The 22671-nt window shown below is 53.4% G+C and overlaps 1 protein-coding gene across 12 annotated transcripts in view; it reads right to left on the bottom strand.

The window, feature by feature from the left end:
• The window catches only part of EP400 (E1A binding protein p400), a 62398-nt gene that overhangs the window by 4027 nt on the left and 35700 nt on the right, over positions 1-22671 (bottom strand). For 7 of the 12 annotated variants that reach the window (XM_081123154.1, XM_081123162.1, XM_081123160.1 and 4 more), the window contains 29 exons: positions 21833-22002; positions 20874-21104; positions 18976-19140; positions 17705-17860; positions 16759-16850; positions 16089-16360; positions 14293-14495; positions 14046-14215; positions 12566-12762; positions 12076-12187; positions 11801-11944; positions 11488-11625; positions 11200-11283; positions 10727-10861; positions 10488-10532; positions 10262-10415; positions 9795-10033; positions 9499-9672; positions 9142-9278; positions 8982-9038; positions 8176-8254; positions 7780-8031; positions 6709-6757; positions 6526-6635; positions 5156-5357; positions 4863-5035; positions 2959-3177; positions 1052-1247; positions 270-394 (listed from right to left, as the gene is read on the bottom strand). In XM_081123154.1, coding sequence (XP_080979280.1) covers positions 270-394; positions 1052-1247; positions 2959-3177; positions 4863-5035; positions 5156-5357; positions 6526-6635; positions 6709-6757; positions 7780-8031; positions 8176-8254; positions 8982-9038; positions 9142-9278; positions 9499-9672; positions 9795-10033; positions 10262-10415; positions 10488-10532; positions 10727-10861; positions 11200-11283; positions 11488-11625; positions 11801-11944; positions 12076-12187; positions 12566-12762; positions 14046-14215; positions 14293-14495; positions 16089-16360; positions 16759-16850; positions 17705-17860; positions 18976-19140; positions 20874-21104; positions 21833-22002 — 4480 coding nt within the window. The remainder of the gene's footprint in view (positions 1-269; positions 395-1051; positions 1248-2958; positions 3178-4862; positions 5036-5155; positions 5358-6525; positions 6636-6708; positions 6758-7779; positions 8032-8175; positions 8255-8981; positions 9039-9141; positions 9279-9498; positions 9673-9794; positions 10034-10261; positions 10416-10487; positions 10533-10726; positions 10862-11199; positions 11284-11487; positions 11626-11800; positions 11945-12075; positions 12188-12565; positions 12763-14045; positions 14216-14292; positions 14496-16088; positions 16361-16758; positions 16851-17704; positions 17861-18975; positions 19141-20873; positions 21105-21832; positions 22003-22671) is intronic. The other 5 variants (XM_081123159.1, XM_081123155.1, XM_081123156.1 and 2 more) reach the window with 3 other exon arrangements.

Below are 22671 nucleotides of genomic sequence, written 5' to 3'. Positions count from 1 at the left end.
GCATCCTCACTGTTTCCATGAGCCCTCAGTGAACACAACTCCCCATCTCATAACCACCCCTCCCTCCGGGGCCTCGGAGTAGCACTGACATCGAGGCCGTCTTCTGTGCAGCCCAAGTGCAGGACCTTGGGGTCTCCTGTGTGGGTGCGAGGCAGTGAGGCAGGGCCCATGCAGAACCCTTTTGTCCTCAGTGCATCCTGTGCCTGGTGGCAGGGCCCGACTCAGCCTCATGACAGGACAACCCAAGCACCCCACACAGGAGCCGGTACCTTCTGCTGGACAGCGGCGGGGCCTGGGGCAGCCTGCGGCTGGATAGCTTTCTGCTGCTGCACGGCCTGCTGCTTGAGCTTCAGCAGCTGCTGGACGTGCACAGGCTGGGCCACAACGGTCTGTCCTGCAAACACCGATCAAGTGGGTGAGTCACAAGCGCTGAACCAGGGTTCACACTAGCTCCCTGCATTTTCCTGAGTCACTGTGTTGTTCAGACTGACTGACTGCTACAGAAAATGATACCCTGACACTGAGACAAGCAAACCCATCTCTTACACACACTCGAGATGCTCCTAGGTCCACTAGGACATTCAGACAGAGCAGCGATTTTCAACCTTTCTCATCTCACAGCACACAAACTAACTACTAAATTCTGCGGCACACCCAAAAATATATTTTTGCCAATCTGATTTTAAAAAAAGGTATAATGTTGATTCATTCACATCAGACGGCTATTGTTGTGTTGCTGTTGTCATTTATTTACTGGACAATCTAAGGGGAAAAGAGGTCTGTGCCCCTGACTAGTTAGGTGTTGCATGTTTTAAAAATTCTTGTGGCACATGGGTTGAAAATCACTGAGATAAAGGGATGGGAAGTCCCAAATGTTAATGGTTAAGTCAAGGGTCAAACTTGTACTCAGGCATCTGACACATTTCCCCTAATTAGCAGCACAGCCCTCTTGAAATGGGTGTCTGGTGAAGGAGCCAGCAGGGCTGGTGGCCACTTCCACCAGGAAAGGCTTGTTAGCCCCCTCCCAGCTTCAGCAGACGTGGACAGGCACCTGCGGTTTTCTGTGGCTGCCCGATGGCCACACTGATCCCAGCAACGTTCATGGGCAGGGTTGTGACACCTGGCGAGGAGACCACGGCCGCGGGCACGGACACCACTGGAGGCTTCGCCAGGGCTACCTGAGCTGGCGGGGGCGCCTGCGCCTGCATCTGGCCTTGCGCCTGCAGCTGTGATGTGGGGACCCGTGTCTAAACAGAGAGAAGAGGAGTTCAGAGATGCAGGAATTCGTGTGTCTGGAAACATCTCCCCATGAGAGGTCAAGTGGCGTGACGTGGACAGGGTTCACAGGGTGGAGAGTGGCAGTCAGCCAAAGGCAAACATCTCATTGAAGGCTGACCTACACTGTTCAACCTGTTACCAACCAACGAGGGGATGGGTGTGTCAAGACCCTGCAAACTGATTGGTCACACAGCCTTAACATCTCCTGTCCTGACAGCAGCTCAATCACACCCTGCTCCCTACAGAACCTCTCATTTCTGAGTCCTCCTGCTAAACATCGACCTACTGCCTGGAGCTCACCCCGAGACCTGCCCTGAAGTCCACCAACTTAGTATCAAACCAAGTCCAAGCCCTTTCTTAAGTTACATTTTAAAAAAGGGAAACAGAAATGGGTCTGTTTTTAGATGTACAGCAATTAAGACCACCTAGAAGGTAGAAAGACATGAAAATTGCCCATAATCCCAAACCACCCGCGTGTGACTATGAAGCCTGCGAGGCCTTGCTCTCACCCATGGGGACTGCTGTGAAAGCAGGTGAAATGGGACGTTAGGCATCTTGCCATCTGCTTCTCTTCCTTCCACAACCACCATTTCCTGAGCTGCTTACTGCCCACTGTGTGGATGCTGCACAAACTACTCAGCACACTCCTGAGTAATGGAGATCTCAGTTCCTGCTAACAGTCCTGAGACCAGCCAGCTGCACACTCAGCACTCTGCCCTGGTCCTGTGATTTCCTTAGGATGTGACAGAAACATCTTCAGGATGTGTACCTTCTTAAGCTCCATTATTCAAACCCCTGGGGCCAGGGGGAGCTGCCCCGGCCTGACCCTCACGCCCTATGACCACTCTTCTCCTCTGAATTTGCACTTTTCATGAACACAGTGAAACCAAACATGATTCTGCGGGTTTTATCCACTTTAAAGCTGGGTGAAGCATACCCAGAGCAGAGCCAGCATGCTGTGGGTGACTTGCTAGGATGTGGGCAGGTTACCTAAGCTGTCAGCCTCAGGTTCTGCACCTGCAAAGTGGGGTAATGTTAGAACACACCGTGCTGCCCCACAGTGGTCAGTGAGCACTGATCAGTTGGCAGGTGCAGCACCTAGGGCAGGTGGTGTCAACTGTCTCCCGTGCCAGGCTGGGGTCTCCCAGGCAGGGCCACCTTGCCTGACCCAAGTGTCTGGATCAGCACTGGTTGAATGTAAGTGACCTTCCTGACAGTTCCTGCATCCTGACATTATCCCTTCTCCAGAGTCTCTCGAGCCTACACAGCACTGCGACACCTGAACCTGGCTTCGGGGCCTTGTTGCTCCCCCCCACTTCCCGCATTACCTTCTCCTCCCTGCATCTGTACCCAGTGGCACCATGACACCTCCACATGGCCACGTGTTGTCCCCAGCATAAACCCTGCCCGCCCTCTGTAATCTAGCTTGCGTCCCATCTCCCCCAAGCGCTCAGTCACGAGCTCTGTGACGCTTAAATTGTGGGAAGTACAATTACTTAAATGTTCGCCATGAGCTGTTTTCCTTCCTCTCCAAGGAGAACCCAGGTTTTTGGGGGAAAGACCCCGCCTTCTACTTTACTTGCAAGTCTCCTGTAACACCTAACGTCCAATCAAGTGGTAACAGTTCAGTTAAAATGTAAAGATGGTGGTTTGGAAAAACAAACATATCAGGGAACTTACAAGCCGGGCCACCTGGAGGTTGGCCACAGTGGTGCCCGTGAGCAGGGCTCCGGGCCTCGAGGCTGTGACGGTGGTAAGCTGGGGGCTCTGCTGCTGTGCGGGCGGTGGGGGCTGCACCTGCACCTGTGCAGTGGGCGGCGGGGGGCCTGGCGGGGCCTGCGGTGGGGGAGCCTGCTGGGGCAGCTGCAGTTTCTGCTTCTGCATTTTGATCAGGTGTTCCTAAAACCCAAATAAAGTAGCTTTTCATCAATGTCAGCTATACCCATGTGTACATCTTGGTTTTAAGTTACTGTTCTACACACATTAAACACCAAAGTGACCGGCTGCTAATGCGCAGGTTGTACACTGCCCTTCAGGGCCTCTCCACTGTTTTTAAAAGTCAGCATATCATGGACAAAAATCAGAAACGGTGATTCTGACAGATTAGTAAACCCACAGCAAAACTTCCAGGTTGTGATCACTCACAAGTCAAATCACATCCACAGCACATCAAACGTTTTAAAGGTCTTAAAGTCATAGTCCCCCTTTTTTTTTTTTTTAAAATATATCTTTACTGACTTCAGGGAGAGAGAAGGAGAGGAGAGAGGGAGAGATATAAACATCAATGATGAGAGAGTCATTGATCGGCTGCAGCCCGCAACCTGGGCATGTGCCCTGACCGGGAATCGAACCCTGATCGCCTGGATCCTAGGTCGACGCTCAACCGCTGAGCCATGCCTGGCTGGGCCATAGTCCCTCTTGAAATTTTAAAGTGATAAGATGTGCATCAGCTCCCAATTATTTATTCTGAATGCCTACAAATAAAAACTTTGTCTCTAAGTCAAATATGAAGATAAAAAAATGTTTTAAAGAAATAAATGTGTGTTTTTTAAAAAAAAATCCAGTGAGTTGTTCATGACTATCAGATCTCATCTCACATCCTGAAAATGAAAGTGACTTGGACTGAGGAGGGGAGGGTGAAAGCAGCAGGCAGGAGTGGGAGCAGGGCTCGCTGGGCAGCAGTGGCACAGGAGGCCCCAGGGTCTGAGCGGGGCGAGCAGGAAGGCCAGAAGAGAGGCACCTGGGCGGGACATCAGCTTTGACAACCTGCCTCTGCAGAGCCCAGTCACTAAGTCAGCGCCACGCAGCAGAACCTCCCATAGAGAGGGGCACGGCCTAGATCTGAGCTGTCCAAGCTGTAGCCACAACCGCATGTGGCCATGAAGCCCTTGAGATGTGGCTGGAGCAACTCAGGAAATAAATGTTCTATATGGTTGCAACTTGATTCCCTGGCACGCGTCCTGGTGCCTGGAGGAAGCCTCAGTGCAGTGTCAGCAAGTCCTCCACAGCCTACTGACAGGCCCATTTGTCCCCTCTGAGCCGGGAAGGGACAGGCCCAGGGTTGGGTACTTACTGGGCAGGCCTGACAGCTAGCTGGAATTGTTATCACACATTTTTCTGGTTACTTCCTATATCCAGTACTAGTGTTTGTCCATTTGTGGCAGGAATATAGTATTTCCTTGAAAAGTAAATGCATTTACATGTACATCAGTTTGGCAAAATAGGAGCATCGCACTCAAACACCAACCAGGGAGAGACTATGCTGCATGAGCAGCAGCCCCAACACAGCAGGTCTCGCTGCCTGTGCCTGCATTTCCTCTGGGTGGGAATGGGACCAAGGGCCTCCGCCCTCTCTGGACCCCAACCCCGTGAGCACGGAGCACAGAAGGCAGATGGGAGGGTACCTTTGGAACAGGGATCAGGTCTCCAGAGTGCTGTGGACAAAAGCTGTTTCCAAAGACCACACACACACACACATTTCCTGCCTACAGACTGCAGTAGGTTTCTGCAAAATACACTTTGAACTACACAACTATGCATCACCCCACAGACAGTGTGCTTACGGTTTCCTAGGAGGTGCTCACCGGTGTCAGCTTGCTGACAGCTTTGATCTGTGCAGGCGACTGGGCCTGGCCCTGGAGCTGCGGGACCTGAGCCTGGGAGGGTGGCGGTGGCGGTGGCGGCTGCTGCTGCTGCTGCCGGAGGAGCTGGAAGTGTGTGGGTGTGAGGGTCTTTCCTGGGAGCTGAACCCCTGTGGCTGGAGAAGTTGTTTCGTTAGTGGACACCAGTTACCTCCCCCACAACCCACCACAACCCATGGAAGCCGAGTCCTGCCTTCCAGGGTAGGACGGGCCACAGGAAAACAAGCCATCTCTACCTTGAGACACCTGAGTCACCAAAGACCGGCTTGGGGTCTGCACTGCTGTCAGGCTGGTAGTGACCACGGCTGAGGCTGTCACAGAGGTGACTGCACGAACACCCTGCGTCGGTGCCAGGGACACCAGGTCAGAAGTGGCTGGGGAGCCAACTGCTCGAGGCTGGTTGTGGACTACCTGGGCAGGTGCTGAGCCTCCGGAGGTCTGGAAAGGCAAGATGAGGACCTATCAGGTGACTGCAATATTCTTCAAGGCTTTTCCCCATCGCTAGATGGAAAGGGCAGGGACCCTAGCCTGGGGCATGAGCATACCTGGAGGTGAGGAGGGGAAGGTGCTCTGGTACATTCAAACCCATGCCTGAGTTACAGAGCGGGTCACTTCCCCACGAGAGTGAGTGGCTTCAGATGACAGCACCTCATGCCCTCTGCAACACTGACGTCCCTCTGTCCTCACACAGAAGACTTGCTGAGACTGGACCACTCTCTGGATACCAGCACTTATCCCCCAAAATACACAGTCCAGTGTTCTAACGCTCACTGTTACCCCCAACCAGACATGGAAGCTACAGCTTGGAAACTCATTCCTGTGCTCAGGGCTAGCAGCTCTGCAAACTCACCTCACCAAAAACTCAGAGCAGCCTCCTGCCTCATACACACCGGCCAGCAGGCATTCTGGCTGCCCCAGGGCAATAACAAACTGGTGCACCAACCCCCACAATTCCACCTCTGATACCCTTAAAGTGCTGCTGGCCCCTGCTGGCCACACGGTGCAGTCACTGCGCGCTCCTGTGCCTCTTACTCCTTTCACTACTTAACAGGCTTAGGTCTAAAGCCAGCTTCATGTTCTGTGCTTTCTACCCCACCCGGCATCAATGTTTCTTTTCATTTCCTTTCTTGCCTTCTTTCAGATTTTTTCTACCCCTATTTTTCATTTCTCAAAGTTCTCCATGTTCTTTTAAAATAGTTTCCTGGTTTTTACTGACATTCTTAAGCTTCTTTTATTTCTCTAAAACAGGAAGTATAATTGTTTCATATCTACACCCAGTAACCCCACTGTCGAGTCTGAAGGGTCTGCCCCCACTGTCTGTTCTTTCTGCCCCCTCAGAAAGCCGTCCCAGCTGCAGCCCTGGGGGAGAGTGCTGCGCAAGCACGCTGTGGTTCAGTCCTGTCTCTATCCCCACAGCACCAGGAAGAGGCTCTGGTCTGCGAGAGGTGCTCAAAAAGTAGCTCTTGGATGAGTTACTCTATCTTTTGAAGTATCACACATCCATGCTACTTTACGAAGCTCAGCAAAGTCAGTACTTCCTGCACCCACTTCCCCAGAGTCTGAGATTAGGCTGCTAATGAATATGCCAGGATCAGGGACAACTCACCGTCAAGGCTCCAGGCGCCACAGGTGATGCAAGGCGCTTGTTAATTGACTGGAAGGTGGCAGCAGGGACGCCCGCAATGGTGTTCACTATCACGTTTCCGCTCACTGTGCCTGTAGAGAAAGGGCTCTGTGAGGACAGAGCACGCGAGATGAGTGAGCTCCCCCTGCACATCTGACTTCTTACCTGCTGGCATGCTCGTCCCTGTGACAGACGTTTTAATGGCTCCCGCCTGCTGAAGAAAAAAAGTTATTTGAATATCAGGTCAAACTCACGCACACATACACTGTAAACCCCCGAAAAGCTTCCATTTTACCAGCATCAAATCCTAACTCCTGACCATGGTTACTGGCCACACAGGCTGACTCCAGCCCCAGCCCCAACTCCTTGCACACTGTGGTGTCCATCCCTCAGTGAATGGTGCTCCAGCCACACTGATTCTTCTGACCCCACAGCTGCCAAGCTCGGGGCCTCTGTGCTCGCTGGTTTCCATTCTCTTCTGACTGAATCCTCAGGCCACAGCCCCATCCTGAGCACCCACTGCTGTTCTCCCTGGGGTCCTGCCTGGCTGGGCTGCCTGCCCCACAGGACCACCTCCCCGGGAGCGGTGCTTAGTGAGTGCATTTCCTGAATGAAGGAGGAAAAAGCTGCTCAAGCGCCCAAGGAAATTCCACTACAGCAAAGACAGTTAAAATAAAGGGGTTGGTCTATGATGCCTGACAGTATCAAGCAGCTGAGCCTCCCACCCAGTCCCCGGGGTCCTTCCCATGTGTGACCTCAGAGTGGGCAACATGGGCACCCACAGCGAGGGCACACACCAGGGTGTGACGGTGACAGCGCAGGGAGCGTGAGATCACCAGTCTGCCTTTCTTTCCCTTTTTGTGCATTTTACCAGACAGGCGATGAAGAGCATGAGCAAGTACACTCACGGTGTCAGAAAGAGGGAAGTTTGCAAACTGGGAAATGGTATCTATTCTGCCAGTTTGTGGGGAGAAAGGGGCGACTTCTTCAGTTATGGTTCACAAATCCTATCTAATTCCAGACTTCCCAGGCACCTGCACCAAAAGAGCTGCCTCCATCCCACATCACGCTGAACTCTCACCAACTGCAAAAGCCTGGAGAACAGAGCCGGTGGTGTGTGGAAGGCCCCCCACTCTGGGAAAGGCTGGGCCTCCAAACCTCCCCCGACAGCAAGGTCTGCTGCTCTAGAGGCTGCGAGAACCTCAATGGAGCTGGAGGGCGGGAGGGCCTGCTCACCAGCACGGCGGCATTGCCCACCGTAGTGATCGCAGGCGGTGCCTTCGGTGGGGGCTGCACAGGCTGTGCTGGAGGCTGTGTCTGGGCTGGGGGCTGCACGGTGGGTGGTCCTGAGGGCTGCTGGCTGCCTGCTGCTGGGGGCTGGGGCAGAGGTGGTGGCGGCTGCTGGGGTGGTGGGGGCTGTGGCTGTGGTGGGGGTGGCGGGGGCTGAGCCACAGGTGGCTGCTGTGCCTTCTGCTGATCAGCCAGTGCCTGTAGGGCAGGAAGGAAAGGAGCATGGAGCAGCTAGGGCCTCAGCTGCCTGATGGCAGCTGCCCTGCTAGGCCTAGGCCTAGGCCCAGGCCCAGGCCCAGGCCCAGGCCCAGGCCCACGCCCAGGCCCACCCTGGCCGCATACCTTCTTCTCTTTGGCGATTCGCTCTGCGCGAAGAGAAGCCACCTGGATAGGAGGCAGGGGCTTGTCATAGTTGATTCCACTAAAGATAGAAAAAGAAGTTAAAAATAAACTGGCAACTTCTGAAGTAGACAAATATTCTCGAAACCCACAGCTCTAGTTGCCAAAGCTGCCAGGTGCTGGAGGCAGCTCCAATTCATCCCAAAGTTGAGGGGCGCTGGGTGGGTCAGCCTGGGAAGGAGAAAGTGTCCCAGCCCACAGCTCTGTTCTCTCCCAGGCCTGAGAACAGGCGCTATAGGATCCCAGTGCATGAACACTGCTCCCCCACCCCAGGCACAGAGCCGGACCAGCAAGCCTCAGGGCTGCAGGTCCCCACAGGTCTCTTCATCATGGAACCCCTGCTTCCGGGACTCCTGCACCCTCCCCCACACTTGCCACCCACTGACTTCCTGGATTCCAAGCAAGTACACTCACCCCCAAACTGGGTATGTTTTCACAGAAGAGCCCACAAAATGTTTGCCAGAATGGAGGTGAGGAGGAGAGGAGAGAGCCCCTCTCGCCCGCCGGTGTGCCCTCCACGAGAGGCAGGCAGGACAACACCCTCACACCCTCTGCACCCTCCCTGTGTGAACAAGAGCCCTTCCTGGACGGGAGCCCCTGCTGCGCCTGGCTCAGCCACTCCACCACCCCCAGCTGATGCCGGGATATACCATTTGCACACAACAATTTGATAAGCTTATCGAGTGCAGTTGAAAGAACACTGGAATAGAATCATTTCAATGAGTGAAAGCGTGTCACAAACAGAATACCTTTCTGCCAACACGGATGCATGCTTGGGGTTTTTCTGGAAGGGGTTCATGCCAAGCCTACAGCACAGAATGGAGACAAAAGTTACAAAATGAAAGAAAAAGGAGACAAGCCTCCCGCCATGGCCCAGGCTTGGCTGAGGTGCAGGAGGACGTGGCCTACAGAGGCTTGATGGGGGGACTCCTCTTCCCGGCCGTCATCTTCATCAGGTCGAAGTGGCTGGTGTACAGCTGAGTGTGGGTGGCATTCTCATCCTGGGCGTAAATCTGGCCTGTGCGCAGAGGACGGTTGTTCTTGCTCTGAAACAAAATGGTTGGTCAGACAGTGACCCTGGGGTTGGGGCTTCCTGGTGACAGACACCAAGGACCCAGCTATCCTGGAATCAGGAGCAGGTGCTCCGTATGGACCCCAGCCTGCACCAAACATGACCGTGGCAGCCCCACCTCGAGTCCCCTGCCAGGACACCACTGAACCCTCCAGCGAGCGCCCCTGCGTGAGGATGGTCCCCTGGGCGCTCACCTTCCCCTCCTCCCTCGGGATGAGCACGCTCTCATAGCGGCTGCGGCACTGCTTAGAAGAACGGTAGATGCGGCTGCAGGAGTTGACGACGTCGCTGACGAGGTCCCAGTTGGGAGTGTGGGCCGGGGACACAATCGTGAGGTTCAGAGGCAGCTCCAGCAGCTGCTTCACGGCCTACAGGACCAAGGTCAGGACAAGGTCAACACACTGAGCGTCAATCATGTTTTCCTGCCGTCTGTAGTAGTGGGAATGACGGGGACAGACATGGGAAGGGAACCCACGGGATCAAGGCTCACCTGCAGCAGCGCCCAGTCCTCACTGATGAGCCACTCGGGGTTGTCAGGACCCGACTCGGCCGCCGGTTTGGCGAAAGTGGGCAGAGGCTTGGCAAACTGCGTCTGCTGCTTCAGCAGGAGGTTCTTCTTCTGCTCCTTCCCCTCCCGCCGCATCTTCAGGCCTGGGGTTGCACGGTCAAACAGGGACCGCGGGGGGACAACCGCCTCCCCATGCCGCTGCTTCTTCTTCCTGCCCGCGGCTGGAGGGAGAGGCCGGTCAGCACAGTAGTGCCAGAGCACCCGCTCACCTTGTGAGCCAAGGAGAGGGACAAGGGCCAACCAGGAGACCCTCACCCAGGAGCCTGGGAGCCCTTGGCAGACAAACCCACGCCTGCTTTCACTGCTAGCTGGGGCTGTGCATGCCAGGGCTCCTCCCTGCTTGGGAACACAGAGCAGAGTGACATGCGAGTGCGGCCAATGGTGCACACCTGAGGGGTCTGTCCTGTGGCGCCGGCGCTCTTTTCTCACATACACAGGGGGTAGCTTAGACTCAGGGACAGGAGTGGTCTCGTACATAAGACACAGGACCGCGTCAATGTAGACGTCATTGTCGTCCTGGGGTGGTGTGGGCGGGGTCCAGAGCTGCAGGGAGAAGGGAGGGCGTGAGCTGTGGAACTTGGGAGGGAGGCAGACCCCCAGGGACGGGGCACTCACCGGCATGACTTCTGTCTGCCCATCTGCACCTTCGCAGGTGTATTCCTGTGGGAGACAGGGGAGCTTTCAACTGGACAGTCTGTCTCAAGCTGCAAGCCGCCTCCGTAACTCTTCAGGTAAGTGCAAGGGGCTTCACTAATTATACCACTAGGGGAAAAGCAACATGTGACCGGAAAACCGTGCAATGGTTCTCAGAGAGCACGAGTCCAGTGCTGCAGCGGATGACGTGGGGTGCATACCGCATTGTAGGCATCCTCTCTGCTGTAAGTGAGCAGCTGCTCCTGCTCCTGCTCCTGCAGCGCCCTGGCCTCCTCCTCTCGCAGTGCTCGCAGGTTCTGGGCCTCCCAGGCACTCACCGCAGTCAGCACGGCATCCTGCGGGAGATCACAGGCTTGACCAGCTTCTAGCACCATCCCACCTGGGACGCACCTGCCCCTCTACTCCCACCCTGTCTCACACTCAGATAAAGGACTCTCTCCCCTCTGTACTGTGGTTACTTCTTTTGTGCCCAGTGTGGAACCTCTATCAAGCACCCGTAGCATTAATACACTTAGAATTGCCAACACAGAGTCTCCCGAGACTTCACTGTCAATCAGTATCTGCACTGGTGGGTTCGGTTTCCATGCCTTTGATTCTCGGTGAGTCACTTTTCCTCCAAACCAAATTTAACACCAAAGAACCTGAGTGTCTCACGTGTTGAGATGATCCTTACCTCACTATGCCTCTCTTTTTCATGATCGATGGAAGTATGGAATAATTCCAGGTAATTCAAAGCATACTTTTCAATTGGGGTTAGCTGTTTCAAAAATATTTTTTGGATACAGTTAACTGCAGGTTAAACTAGGTTAAGTTCCTTACAACCCCCACCAACCCTTGAATCAAAAAAGTGATTGTTTTTGACAATGTGAACAGAAAATATTTTATGCAAGGAACACATTTTTAAGACAATGACTTGTAAAGAAAAAATTAAGCTGAAGCGGAGAGGAGAAAATGCCCAAACCTGTTCCATGAAGTCAGCCAACTCCTCCAGCTGCGAGGGCTCCTGGTCCTGTGAGCTGCTAGAGTCCAATGACCCTGGCATGGCCTCCCCCGCCAGCTCCTGTGTATCTCCCTCCAGGTACTCGATGCTCTTCAGGGCCTGAGGAATTACGTGCTTGGATCAGATTGCTCTGACAGATGTTTAGGTTTTAACTTAAGGGTTTGAAAGAGCAGGAAAGGATCAGGAGGCACCTGCGGAGTCTGAGAGCAGATGGGGTCGGAGCCCAAGCGGGTGGCTCCTCACCGGGACTGTGGGCAGGCTCTGTTGTCCTTACCTCTATGAAAGGTCGTGCAATTTTGGGTGCAATGGTTTCTGTGACAGAAGGCTCCTGAGAAAGGACCACAAACTCCTCAGCTTTCACTGGGAATCCAGTGTCGTCCATGGGCGAGTACACCTCAAACAGCTCCTGGATGGTCCGCTGAACACAGAAACGCAAGTCACTCCCCAGGAACAGGAGCTGGTTTCATGCCTGACCTGCGCTGGGAGCTCGGTGCCAGGAGAACCGTCAGATTCCTCACTGACATCCACTAACCCGACAGATGAGGGTACCTGTGTCAGGAACGCCATGGAGTAGTCATTTCCCTGAGCAGCCACTTCTCGGATCAGGTCTTTGGTTCCATTCTTCAAAAGTTTCTCTTCAATGGAATTGCCACTTACCAGCCTACACACAAAACAAGATACACAGAGACAGCTAAGTCACTAGAGCAGAGACTATCTGGTGGAACACGCCCCTCACCAACAGAACACAAACACTTGGTAACAGTGGAAACAACTGAACACCCTCCCCTCCTAAGGTGCAGGTGCTCCCTCAGTAGAAGCACAGCAACACACTGACGTCAGCAAGGTCCGTGTGAGCAACATCACCACCACAATTTCAAGCACACAAGATTACATGCCAACCAAATGTCCCCATAAAGAAAGAGGTAAAACAGCAGGAGTGCACGGCTGCCTGAAGGGAAGATCAACAAGACGCAGCAGAAGCGTCTCAAATGACCCGCAGGGCATCACCGCAGCCCCATTCCCAGCTCGTGGGCCTCACCTGTACACATGCACGTCCTTGCGCCTCCCGATTCTGTCACACCACTGCTGGGCCTGGGCATCCAGCACGGGGTTCAGGTCGTGGTCGTAGAACACCACTGCATCAGCCTCCACCAGGCTCACGCCGGTCGTGCGGCTGCGCGTGGAGAGGATGCAACAGAAAATCCTCCTGTCTCTGTTGAAGCTCCTCATCAGTTCCTGCCATGAAAGAAGACCCTCTATCAAGACTCCTGGAAACTGTGGGAACCTCTGAGGCCTCTAATGTTTATCCACAAGACTGTTTGGTTCACGTTCCCACATTCAAATTACACCAGATTTCTAGCACTTGATTCTGGCCCATTTGTGCATGTGTGTCCTTGGCTCAGGTCTCCACATGCTATTTATTTTATTTTTTTAAATATATTTTTATTGATTTCAGAGGGAGGGAGGGAGAAGGGGAGAGACAGAAACACCAATGATGAGAGAGTCATTGATCGAGCCCGCAACCTGGGCATGTGCCCTGACCGGGAATCGAACCCTGATCTCCTGGATCCTAGGTTGACGCTCAACAGCTGAGCCATGCCCGGCCGGGCTCCACATGCTATTTACATTGCTCGAGTCATCACAAAAGACGACCATCAGTCCAGGCGACTCGTGCTGTCAGCTCAATTCGTAGGCCCCACAAGAAAACATGTCTTCCTGGGGAGGGATCTGTGCTTTTTCATGTGCCCCCAGGCAATGCCAGGGCACTTTACATCAAAAGCCCCTGGAGTAAGGTTGGGGGAGCAGAAAAACAAGAGAGGCTCCTCTGCCCACTCGGGGCCAGCAACTGGAAGGGCCCCACTGGACACGCTCCTCTGCAATTAATCCAGCACCAGAACAGAGCATGGCAGATGCATAACCCTCCACCTTTAAGAAGTTCTACATACAATGTGTGACTCCACTACTGAGAAAATCTGTCGACGAGCTGAGCTGCCTCCCAGGCCGGCTCGGTGTGTGCAACGCGTGAGGTGCTGTGTGCATAGAATGTGGCAGCGTGATGCAGAGCCAGCAGCTCGCCGTCTGCTCTCGGGGACATTCTGCCATGTGCCAGCCCTGCTCCCAGATGCTGTGGACTGCTCGGGACTCAGCCCAGCCCCTGGCACGTAGACAGACAGCTCACTTCCCGTGCTTCCACTCTGGACATGGACCATGCTGGATTGGGGCTTTTAACACTTGTACAGGGAACAACTGTGCACACCAGCCTTCAGGAGGGGTGGTGGTGCTTGGAGGGAGCACGTTCATTTTTGAGGTTCACGTCACCAAATTTGAGTCTGTGACCTTGGGTTGACTCAAATTTCCCAAATAAAAAGAAATATTGGAAGATGGAGCTAAAAAGACTCACTCGAGTCATACACAGATGTACGTGCCTCCCTCTGTTCAGAAGGGCAGCAGCAGCACTGAAATTACACAGACTGAGTGCCAGGCTAGACTCTGGCGAGTGAGGCAGATATCTCCCTTACCTGCCGCTGCTCGCTGTTGGCGTTCTCATCAATCCGTATATAGGTGAGATGATGGAAGTTCAGAAACATCTCTAAAATGTCTAACATGAGAACCATCTGGGACAGAATCAGTACGCGACGTCCTTCCGACCTCAGCTTCTGTAGCAAGATCGCTAAGGCTTCCAGCTTTCCTGGGGAGGGACAACACCCAGGTCTCAACCCAAAACCGTGTGACCTGTGAGCGTGCGCGCACAGCCTCCTCTCATACCTGAGTCAAACTGGACCAGCCTCAGCTCAGGGAACTGCAGTGAGCGCAGGGCTGTCACCTGCTGCAGCTGCTGGGCGTAGGGTGCCGTGTGCTCCCGCAGGCGGTGCCTGAAGATCCTCATCCTGTGGCTATAGAGGGAGGGTGGCCGCGACACCCACAAAGACGGGGGCATGGCCACCACCGGTGGGATCACACACATCACCCTGAGAAGCAGAAAGCACTCTTGTCATATATGGCCCTTTAGAGTCTCCACCAGGCAGCACCTCTGATAGTCATCACAGGTGACAAGCCTGCTGGCCCACACCCTGTCACAGCAATCATGGGAACAGGTACCAATAGTCCTGACCAAGGAGTGCCGTGCAGGGAGAAACACCAGCGCAGGGCACCCCCAGATCCCAGGGCTCATGGCCCATTCTGATGGGAACTTTGGGACACGGGTGCTCCGTCTCCTGGGTGGTCTGGGGGGGAAAATCTGAACCCACCAGGAGGGAAGGGAGGTTGGGAGGAGGGGCCTGCACGGTGGCCAACCTGATGCCCACATCCCAGCCTCCAATGCCACCTGCACCAGAAAAGCCCTTCTTCTGGCAGTCAGCTCAAGTTGGGTTTCTGTGACTGGCTATCAACTGCAGCAAACCAAAGCCACCTATCACCAAAACACTGATGAACAGAATCAGAGAACTAGATAGATGGAGAGATGTTCCATGTCCGTGGGAAGACAAACTCAATGCTGTCAGGTGCCAGCTCTTCCTAACTTGATTGAGAGACTCAACACAATCACCAGAACCCCAGGCAGTCATTTCATGGATACTGATTAGCTAGTTCTAAAGTTTACATGGAGGCAAAAGACCCAGAACAGCCACATGACACGGAGAAAACAGTCTAAGGACAGGCACCACCAACCCCAAGACAGACTATGAAGTCACAGTCACAGCAATCAAGACAGTGGTGCTGATGAGAGACGAGATGGGCAGGTCCGTGGAACAGAGTGGAAAGCTCAGACACAGACCTGCCTCTTTACAGTCAACTGATCTGTGACAGAGGCACAAAGATACTCAGACAACAGAAAAATTGTCAACAAATGGTGCTGGACTAGGCATCACATGCAGACATGAGTCCAGACACAGACCTCACCCTCACAAATACTGACTCAAAGGAATCCAGACCAACAAGGAAACTCCTACAAGCCCACACACAAGAAAGCCTGGAAGACCCTGGGTCTGGTGATGGCTTTTGCGGCCACATTCCAGACACTGACAACAGCAATGCTGGGAGGACAAGGAGCACCAGGACCCTCTCTCGCTGCTAGAGGGGGTGCAGGTGGTGCAGCCACTAGGGAGGCAGTCTGTTTCTTACAAAACTAAACACGGTCTTCCCACACAATCCTTACCAATCATGTTCCTTGGTATATTTACCCAAGAAAGTTGAAAACTTACATCCACACAAAAACCTGTACAAGGATGTTTGCAGCAGCTTTGTTCATACTGGCTGAAACTTGGAAGCAACCAAAACGTCCCTCAGCAGGTAATGGAGAGAGAAACTGTGGTCCATCCAGACAACGGAGTATTACTCAGCTAACAAGTAATGTGCTACTGAGCCAAGAAAAGATGTGGAGAAACCTTAAATGCACATTAACAAGTGAAAGAAGCCAATCTGAAGACTACCTGTGTGACTCCAACTATGTGACGTCTGGAAAAGGCAAAACTATGGAGACAGTAAAAGATCAGGGGTTGCCAGATGATGGGGGAGGGACAAACAGGTGACCACAGAGAACTTTTAGGGCAGTGAAACCACCTCACCTGTCGATAACCTCCTGGAGGGACTCTTGACGTTGAGTCAGAGTCAGAATCAGGTCCTTCTGACTTTTTGAAGGTGACATGTAGCTGCTTGCTGGCCTGGTTCCCTTCCCGTGCCTGCTATCTGAAGCTCCGAGCCCCGGGATCCATTCTCTGCAGACCAGGGAACAAATCTCTAGCAGATCTGTGCCGTAGATGGGGGCACGGGAGCAGCGCCGTTCATTGACAGAATAAACCTGGTCTAGCCGCTCTTTCAGAAGTCGGGCCTTTTCCTCCTGTATCAAAAGTGATGAAAACGGTCAATGAGAAACAACACGCCAGCTGGAGGTCACCCCAGCCCTGAGGGGTCCCTGGGCAGGGGCCTGCTCTACAGGAAGCAGTGACACAGAGGCAGTGAGAAAACGGGCGAAGATTCTCGAGATAGTGAGCATTTCACACGGGTACAATATAAAAATACATGAAAGGGAATTTTTGCAATCATAAAGCCCAGTTTCATGTCTTTTATTAGGAAAGTGTTTTTAAAATCAAAAGTACATAATCCAGACAATGTTCTTTGGAAGGCACACAGAAGCTGTTAAATACCAGAACCACCCTGTGTAACAGGTAGCTTCCGAGACAACTGTGTGTGGAGGTGCTGCCCACGGGCACCCCACGGAGGGGTGGCGCTCTGTACCTGTGTTGGCCCAATGGGAGAAGCTGGTTTGGGGGCGATTCCGGGCTCTCCTACAGTCAAGGGATTGACTGCCACTCGACCAGGCACACCAACTACAAATCAAGAATCAAAGTTGGAAACAAAGCTCTGGCCTCTGTGCAGACCCTCACCTCCCCCAGAGCGCCCTCAGGATCAGCGCTCCCCTCACTGCACAGACAGGGGACGTGTATGCTCAGACGTGAACTGGTCAGAACCACCAGTGAAGCACTCCTGCTCTCTGGCCACACTCTGAGCAGAGCGCCACCGTCTGTCTCTTCCCTTTGGTAAGTGCCCATGTGCACCCATCCTTACGTGAGGCCATTGTGCCAGCACAGCAGCCACTGGGGCCCTGGCCCTTCATCAGCATCAACCTGTCCACTCTAGGGCCAGGAGTCAGCACTGCCCCCCAGACCAGCACAAAGCAATCCCAGAATCATCCAGGGCCATGCTGCTCGCCCAACAGACGTGCTCAGGGGACGGCTCAAAGAGGTCTCTGAGGACTAAGGGGCCCTGGTTAGGGGAGCACAGGAGAACATTGCAGTGATTAGGCTGGAGCATGTCTAGGGGAGCAGGAAGACCCTGGCGGGAAACAGGCTGTGCACTGGGCAAGAGGCAGCACGGGCTGGGCCAGATGGAGAAGGGTCAAACCCTACCTCGTCACCCGTCCTGGGGAAAATTCTAGCACCTAAACAACAATCTAAGGTGAGTGGAGGCCGGTGATAGTCAACCAGTAACTGAGAGCAAACGAGAAAGGAAACCAAACTGAGTGGACACCAGGCTGTCTGTGGACATCAGACATGGCCATAGCGGGACCTTCAGGTTCTAAGGCCCCACAGTCAGAAATCCTAAGTGACTTCCAGGTATCTCCAAGGCAGAGAGTCAGAAAGAAGCTTCATAGCCAGTCTTCTCCCAGCTTAGAGCACTCTACCTGGTGGAGTCACGGGAGCAGGGCCCGGGCTGCCGGCTGGGGGCTTGCTTCCCAGGGCGCTCAGGGCGCCCGCCTGAGACACAGTCTGCATTACCATGGGGCCTGGAGGTCGCAGGTAGGACTGCCCAGGGGCGGACACGATCTGAAGAACACTGCCTGCAATCACACGTGGGCAGGATGATCAGTCACAGCATGTGCCTCTACATAAGGTCACACCCACTCCAAGGGTGTACACACAAAGCCACAAACCTAATCTAAAACCGAGTTCACTCCCCACAAGCAATGCCACGTTAAGTTACTTGGAGAAAAGTGAAAACACTTCATTCACAATGAATGTGACTCTAAGGACAATGCCATTTTTCTTAATGTCAAAAGAAAGCTCTTCTATTCCTAGAAACTCCTGATGTGGGGCAATGCAATGGGCCCGAGTTCCAGGTGGGAGGTCCCAGCTCCCTGATCACGTTGGTGCTTGCTAACATATCAGCTGGAGGAAGATATAGCTAAAAACGTGTTTCAGTGTCAATGCTGTGGCTCTGCTTGAGGAGCTGGCCGCTACCACATCTTCCCACAGCTCTGGAGGAAGCTCCCACGTTCCACAGAAACTAGAGTCCACCAGAGATGCTGACCTACGGCCTTGCCCCTTTGACCAAAAAACTGGAGAAATACGAAATTAAACCCAATTGAATGGTCTCCTTCCTGCAGGCTTCCTAGGTGCTCTGCTGACTGTGACTCTCCAGTGACCTTTTGCTCTGACAAGAGTCATGAAAAGCACATCCCACGGACCCAGCTGGGGGGCAGGGCAAGGCTGCTGTCGACACGACCCTTGAATCCAAACCTACTGCCGAGAGGACACAAATGACTGAACTGCTGCCATGTGGTCACTCAGGACTGACTTGAGTGCTAAATGGCACCCTCTTCTCTTTCAAAAGCATCCCTTCCATGGACATGTCACTCTTGGCCACAGGCCTGGGAGGCTCTGGTCTGGTTACCTGAAATCTGTGTAAGAGCAAAGCTTCTCCCACATAAGCTGCTGGTCTTTTGGCATTTTTAGGACAATTCACCTTGTAGTAAAATTAGAAACTAAAAAATATTTCTGTTCTGATTTTGAAAATAGGGAACTTTATCAAAGGGTAGACTTATAAATGACTTCCAGCTACTAAACGTGTGTCAAGGACCAGGCAGCCAGGTATACACGTTATCCCACTGGTCCGCCCAGCATCCTCCGGGGTCATACCCTGAGGTGTGGCTCTCGCCGTGACGGGTGCTCTCACCTTGCAGCTGCAGGGGCTGGCCAGCCGTGAGCTGCCGCAGCTGGCTATGAGACAAGGTGAACTTGTTCCCCTGGAACTGCAGCGTCACCGGGGTCTCAGGCTGGGCCACTCGACTCGGCGGCCCCGCAAGCGAGGCCAGCTGCGTGATCTTGACCATCTCCCCACCTGTGGGAACAGGAGGGGGGAAGAGCACTTCTGTGGAAAGTGAGCGACTGTAACACTGACACTGCCTGTCATAGAGAACAGCTGTGGGTAGTAAACCAAAGTGTCGGAACAACAGTGGCTACCTAGTACTAACATCTTCAGAAAATAACTATTTTAATAGGAAAGAGGAAACAAAGATAACATCAGGTTTTAATGGTTAACTTCTGCAACCATAAATGGTAGAGGTTTAGACATCAGATATTAATACAACTGCCCAAACTATTAAAGGACACTTTATAAACAAGTAGCAAACATCAGAGACAGCAGAAACCTATTTGCAACAGCCTGAAACCCTCGTATCAACCTCTGCTTCAGAGAACCTCCAAAACGTGGAAAGGCACAGGTGCAGCTTAGCTCATAGAGGTAAGGGGGACCTATCAGCACAGAGGTAAAGGTTTGGACACATGCTTCAATCGCAGTCAGCATGTAAACACATCATGTGGATGGAGCTTTGAGACAAAGCTTCACGCTGTTTTGAACTAGATCACAGGATCCAATCCACAGTGTCCATCAGGAAATTCGAAGCTTCACGTTGCTTGGAACCTTTTATGGAAAACATGACTCGGATGGAGTCATAGGCACCTCACTCAAAATGGCCGTGATTACACAGGATTGAAGATTTTTACCCAAAGGTTGATATTTGAGTCTAAACATTCCTCCCAAGAAAACCCATGCAAGAATTATTAGTGATACAATGAAGACAGGTTAGCAAAAGATGAGAAAAACACCCAGGTTTCTTGAGCACAGAACCGTGAACAGGATGGGAAAGTAAAAAGGAGACGCAGAGGTCTGCACACAGAGCACAAGTCTCGTTAGCCCTTGTGGTCCACGCAGAGGCGAAGGCACCAGGCTGCAGGCGCCCTGGCCGACTACGCTCCCCAAGCACAGCTCCTGCAGCACAGCCACAGAAGTCTTGTCCCAGGCCAGGAACATGTCCCAGAGGCAGTGACCCAGGGACGACTATCTGTGGGCAATGAACGAGGGGCCTGGCAGAGCCAGCCTAGACGCAGCGAGTCCTCAGGATGTCTCACCTCTCTCCCCTCCACAGAGGCCTCAGTGTAGCCTGCCATACCACAAGCGACTGTGCGAGGTGGCACCTGAGAAACGATGCCACTCTGATGTCAAGAGGCACATTCCACAGCAGGATGGACAGGGTCCACGTAAAATTTGGAAATAGGCTTATCGCACTGGTCACAACCAAAACTTCTACTAAAATACTTAATAAAATGGTGATGTCTTAGTCACTGAATTATCATAAAATGTCTCAGTTGAGCAATAATTCATCCCCAGTTTAAATTTGATAATAGCAAGAGATGAAAAGAAAGTCATGGTTTTTAGAAACCGAACACTAGGTCCCATGGCTGTCAAGGGGTGACCAACTCCCCAGGCTGACCTTGGTGCTGCTGCCCGAAGCCTGGCTAACAGTAAGGAGGCACAGTCATCAGCACAGAGCGCAGAGTGTGAGAGCGGGAGGAAAGCAGAACTGACGGGGTCAGAAGAAAGGACAAAGAAAGGATAGGCACTGGGTGCTGGCCCTGGAGATTTAGGACTGGAAAGGACAGCATGGCAAAGGCAGTGTCCGGCACGGGGGGGGAGCGGACAGGAGTGGACAGCAAGGCTCTTCACACTGCTGGTCTGAAGCCAGCTTCCTAGGGAGAGGGGGCAGAACCCCCAAGAGAGGCGAGGCCACTTACTAGGCAGGCGCGCCTGGGGCTGCGAGGTGAGCAGCACCCCCTGAGGCAGCACACTCTGCCCGGCTGGGTGCGAGGGGGCCTGGGGCTGGGGCTGGGGCTGGCCCAGGGCGGAGGCCTGGGGAGTGGTCTGAGCCCGCAGTTTCGCAGGATGGGCTGGGCTAGGAGCTGTGCTGCAGGTCGAGGCGGCCTGGGGTCTCGGAGCACCGGTGGGAGCCTGAGGGGCTGCTGACGCTGCAATCAACAAGGGCGGTTTGTGCAGAGCTGTTAGAGGTTCTGAATGTAATGCAGTACTTTAAACCCGACTTTTAAAGAAATAAAACAGTTTGTACTGTCTCTCAAATGAGAAGCTCTCTCTAAAAAGGGGTGTGGGGTGGAGGCCAATGTGGTCTACAGATTGAGAGGAGTACAATTTTTATCCGTTGTTAACTAGTTTCACGTGGAGCGAATCAGCAGGCTACGCGGTACATTCCTGCAGTAAATGGGTGTTAGTCAGCCATGCGAACCCGAGTGTCTATCAGAGGCAATCCTGACCACACACAGGGCACACACAGAGGCTGCACCCCGCTGCGCCAGAAGTGCTTCACAAAGTGGCTCTGGACACTCAAAAACCACTGCGCACATGGCCCTGAGAACCCACTGAGGTAGGAGCACTAACTTCGTCACCTGTCTGCCACCTAGCCCCATCCTTCCCTATGGTGATAATCAGGTGACAACAAAGCAGGGGCATGAAACACAACAGCAGCCTCCTCAGAAGCTTTAGCACCGAGTTCCTTGTGTGAGTGTCTCCCCAAGGAGCATCCTCATCGCCACACCAACCAGGACTCCACTGAGTGCATCTTGTAAAATCCAGTTTAAAGAAATAAAAAAGCCTCAAACTTGTGCGAGGGCTGCATATGTCTCTTCGGCAGAGCCAGAGAGAAGGTCCCTCAGTGACGCACACACACCACCACAGCGCATACCTTTGGCATCTGGGTTTGCAGAGAATGTGGCGATTGGTGGCCGTCCTCGAACGTGGCCCTGTGGAGTGGCAGTGGCTGCAGCAGAGGTGGCTGTCCGGGGTGTGTGTGTGCTGGGGAAAGCCACAGTGCGACCCTCCGGCTTCTGGCCATACTGCACAGGCTGAAACAACCTAGACGCCACGTGTAGGCAAGACAAAAAAGGATTACTGTGGTGCAGGACCCGAGCAGCAGGGGCTCCCATTCCCAGTGCTGGTTAAAGCTGGGAAGGATCCTGCGTGTCGTGCTGGCAACACTCAGCACATGAAAGTGGCACCCATGCCTGTGCGACAGGGGTACAATTTTAATTCAATGAAGTTTCTATCAGTGTGAGCTAGGAAAAGGCATCTGACACCACAAGTCCACAACACTTGTTTAGAATAAGAGGAAGTGGGGTGAAAAAGTCAACTGCACCATCAGGTAACAAGGCAGCACAGGTGACAAAGGGCAGATACAGTGACAGCGCCTCTGTGAAAACAGTGCAAACCCATGCAAGAGGGTACACCCGAGGAGGCCGCTGTTGGGTGCACAATGCTCTCACAGCCACCTCTCATGGGAACTGCAGAGCAGGACATCTGCACTTACAGAGCCCCATGCAATAGGGCAGGGAGGGAGAGCCAGGAAGAGGCCAGCGGAGGGCGCTGCTGTGTATGTCAAGAGGGCTGCAAGGCCCTGCCAGTGTGGGCCAGGGCCCAAGACCCCCGGGGAGTCACATACAGAAGAGCCAGCGAGAATGGCTGCCAGTTTGCAACCCTTTGTCTCTAAAACACTGACTTTCCTTTTCCCCCTCATTTAAAAAAAAT

Source organism: Miniopterus schreibersii, assembly GCF_964146895.1.
Source record: "Miniopterus schreibersii genome assembly, chromosome: 20".
Taxonomy (NCBI): domain Eukaryota; kingdom Metazoa; phylum Chordata; class Mammalia; order Chiroptera; family Miniopteridae; genus Miniopterus; species Miniopterus schreibersii.
This window is presented reverse-complemented; position numbering and strand designations above follow the sequence as displayed.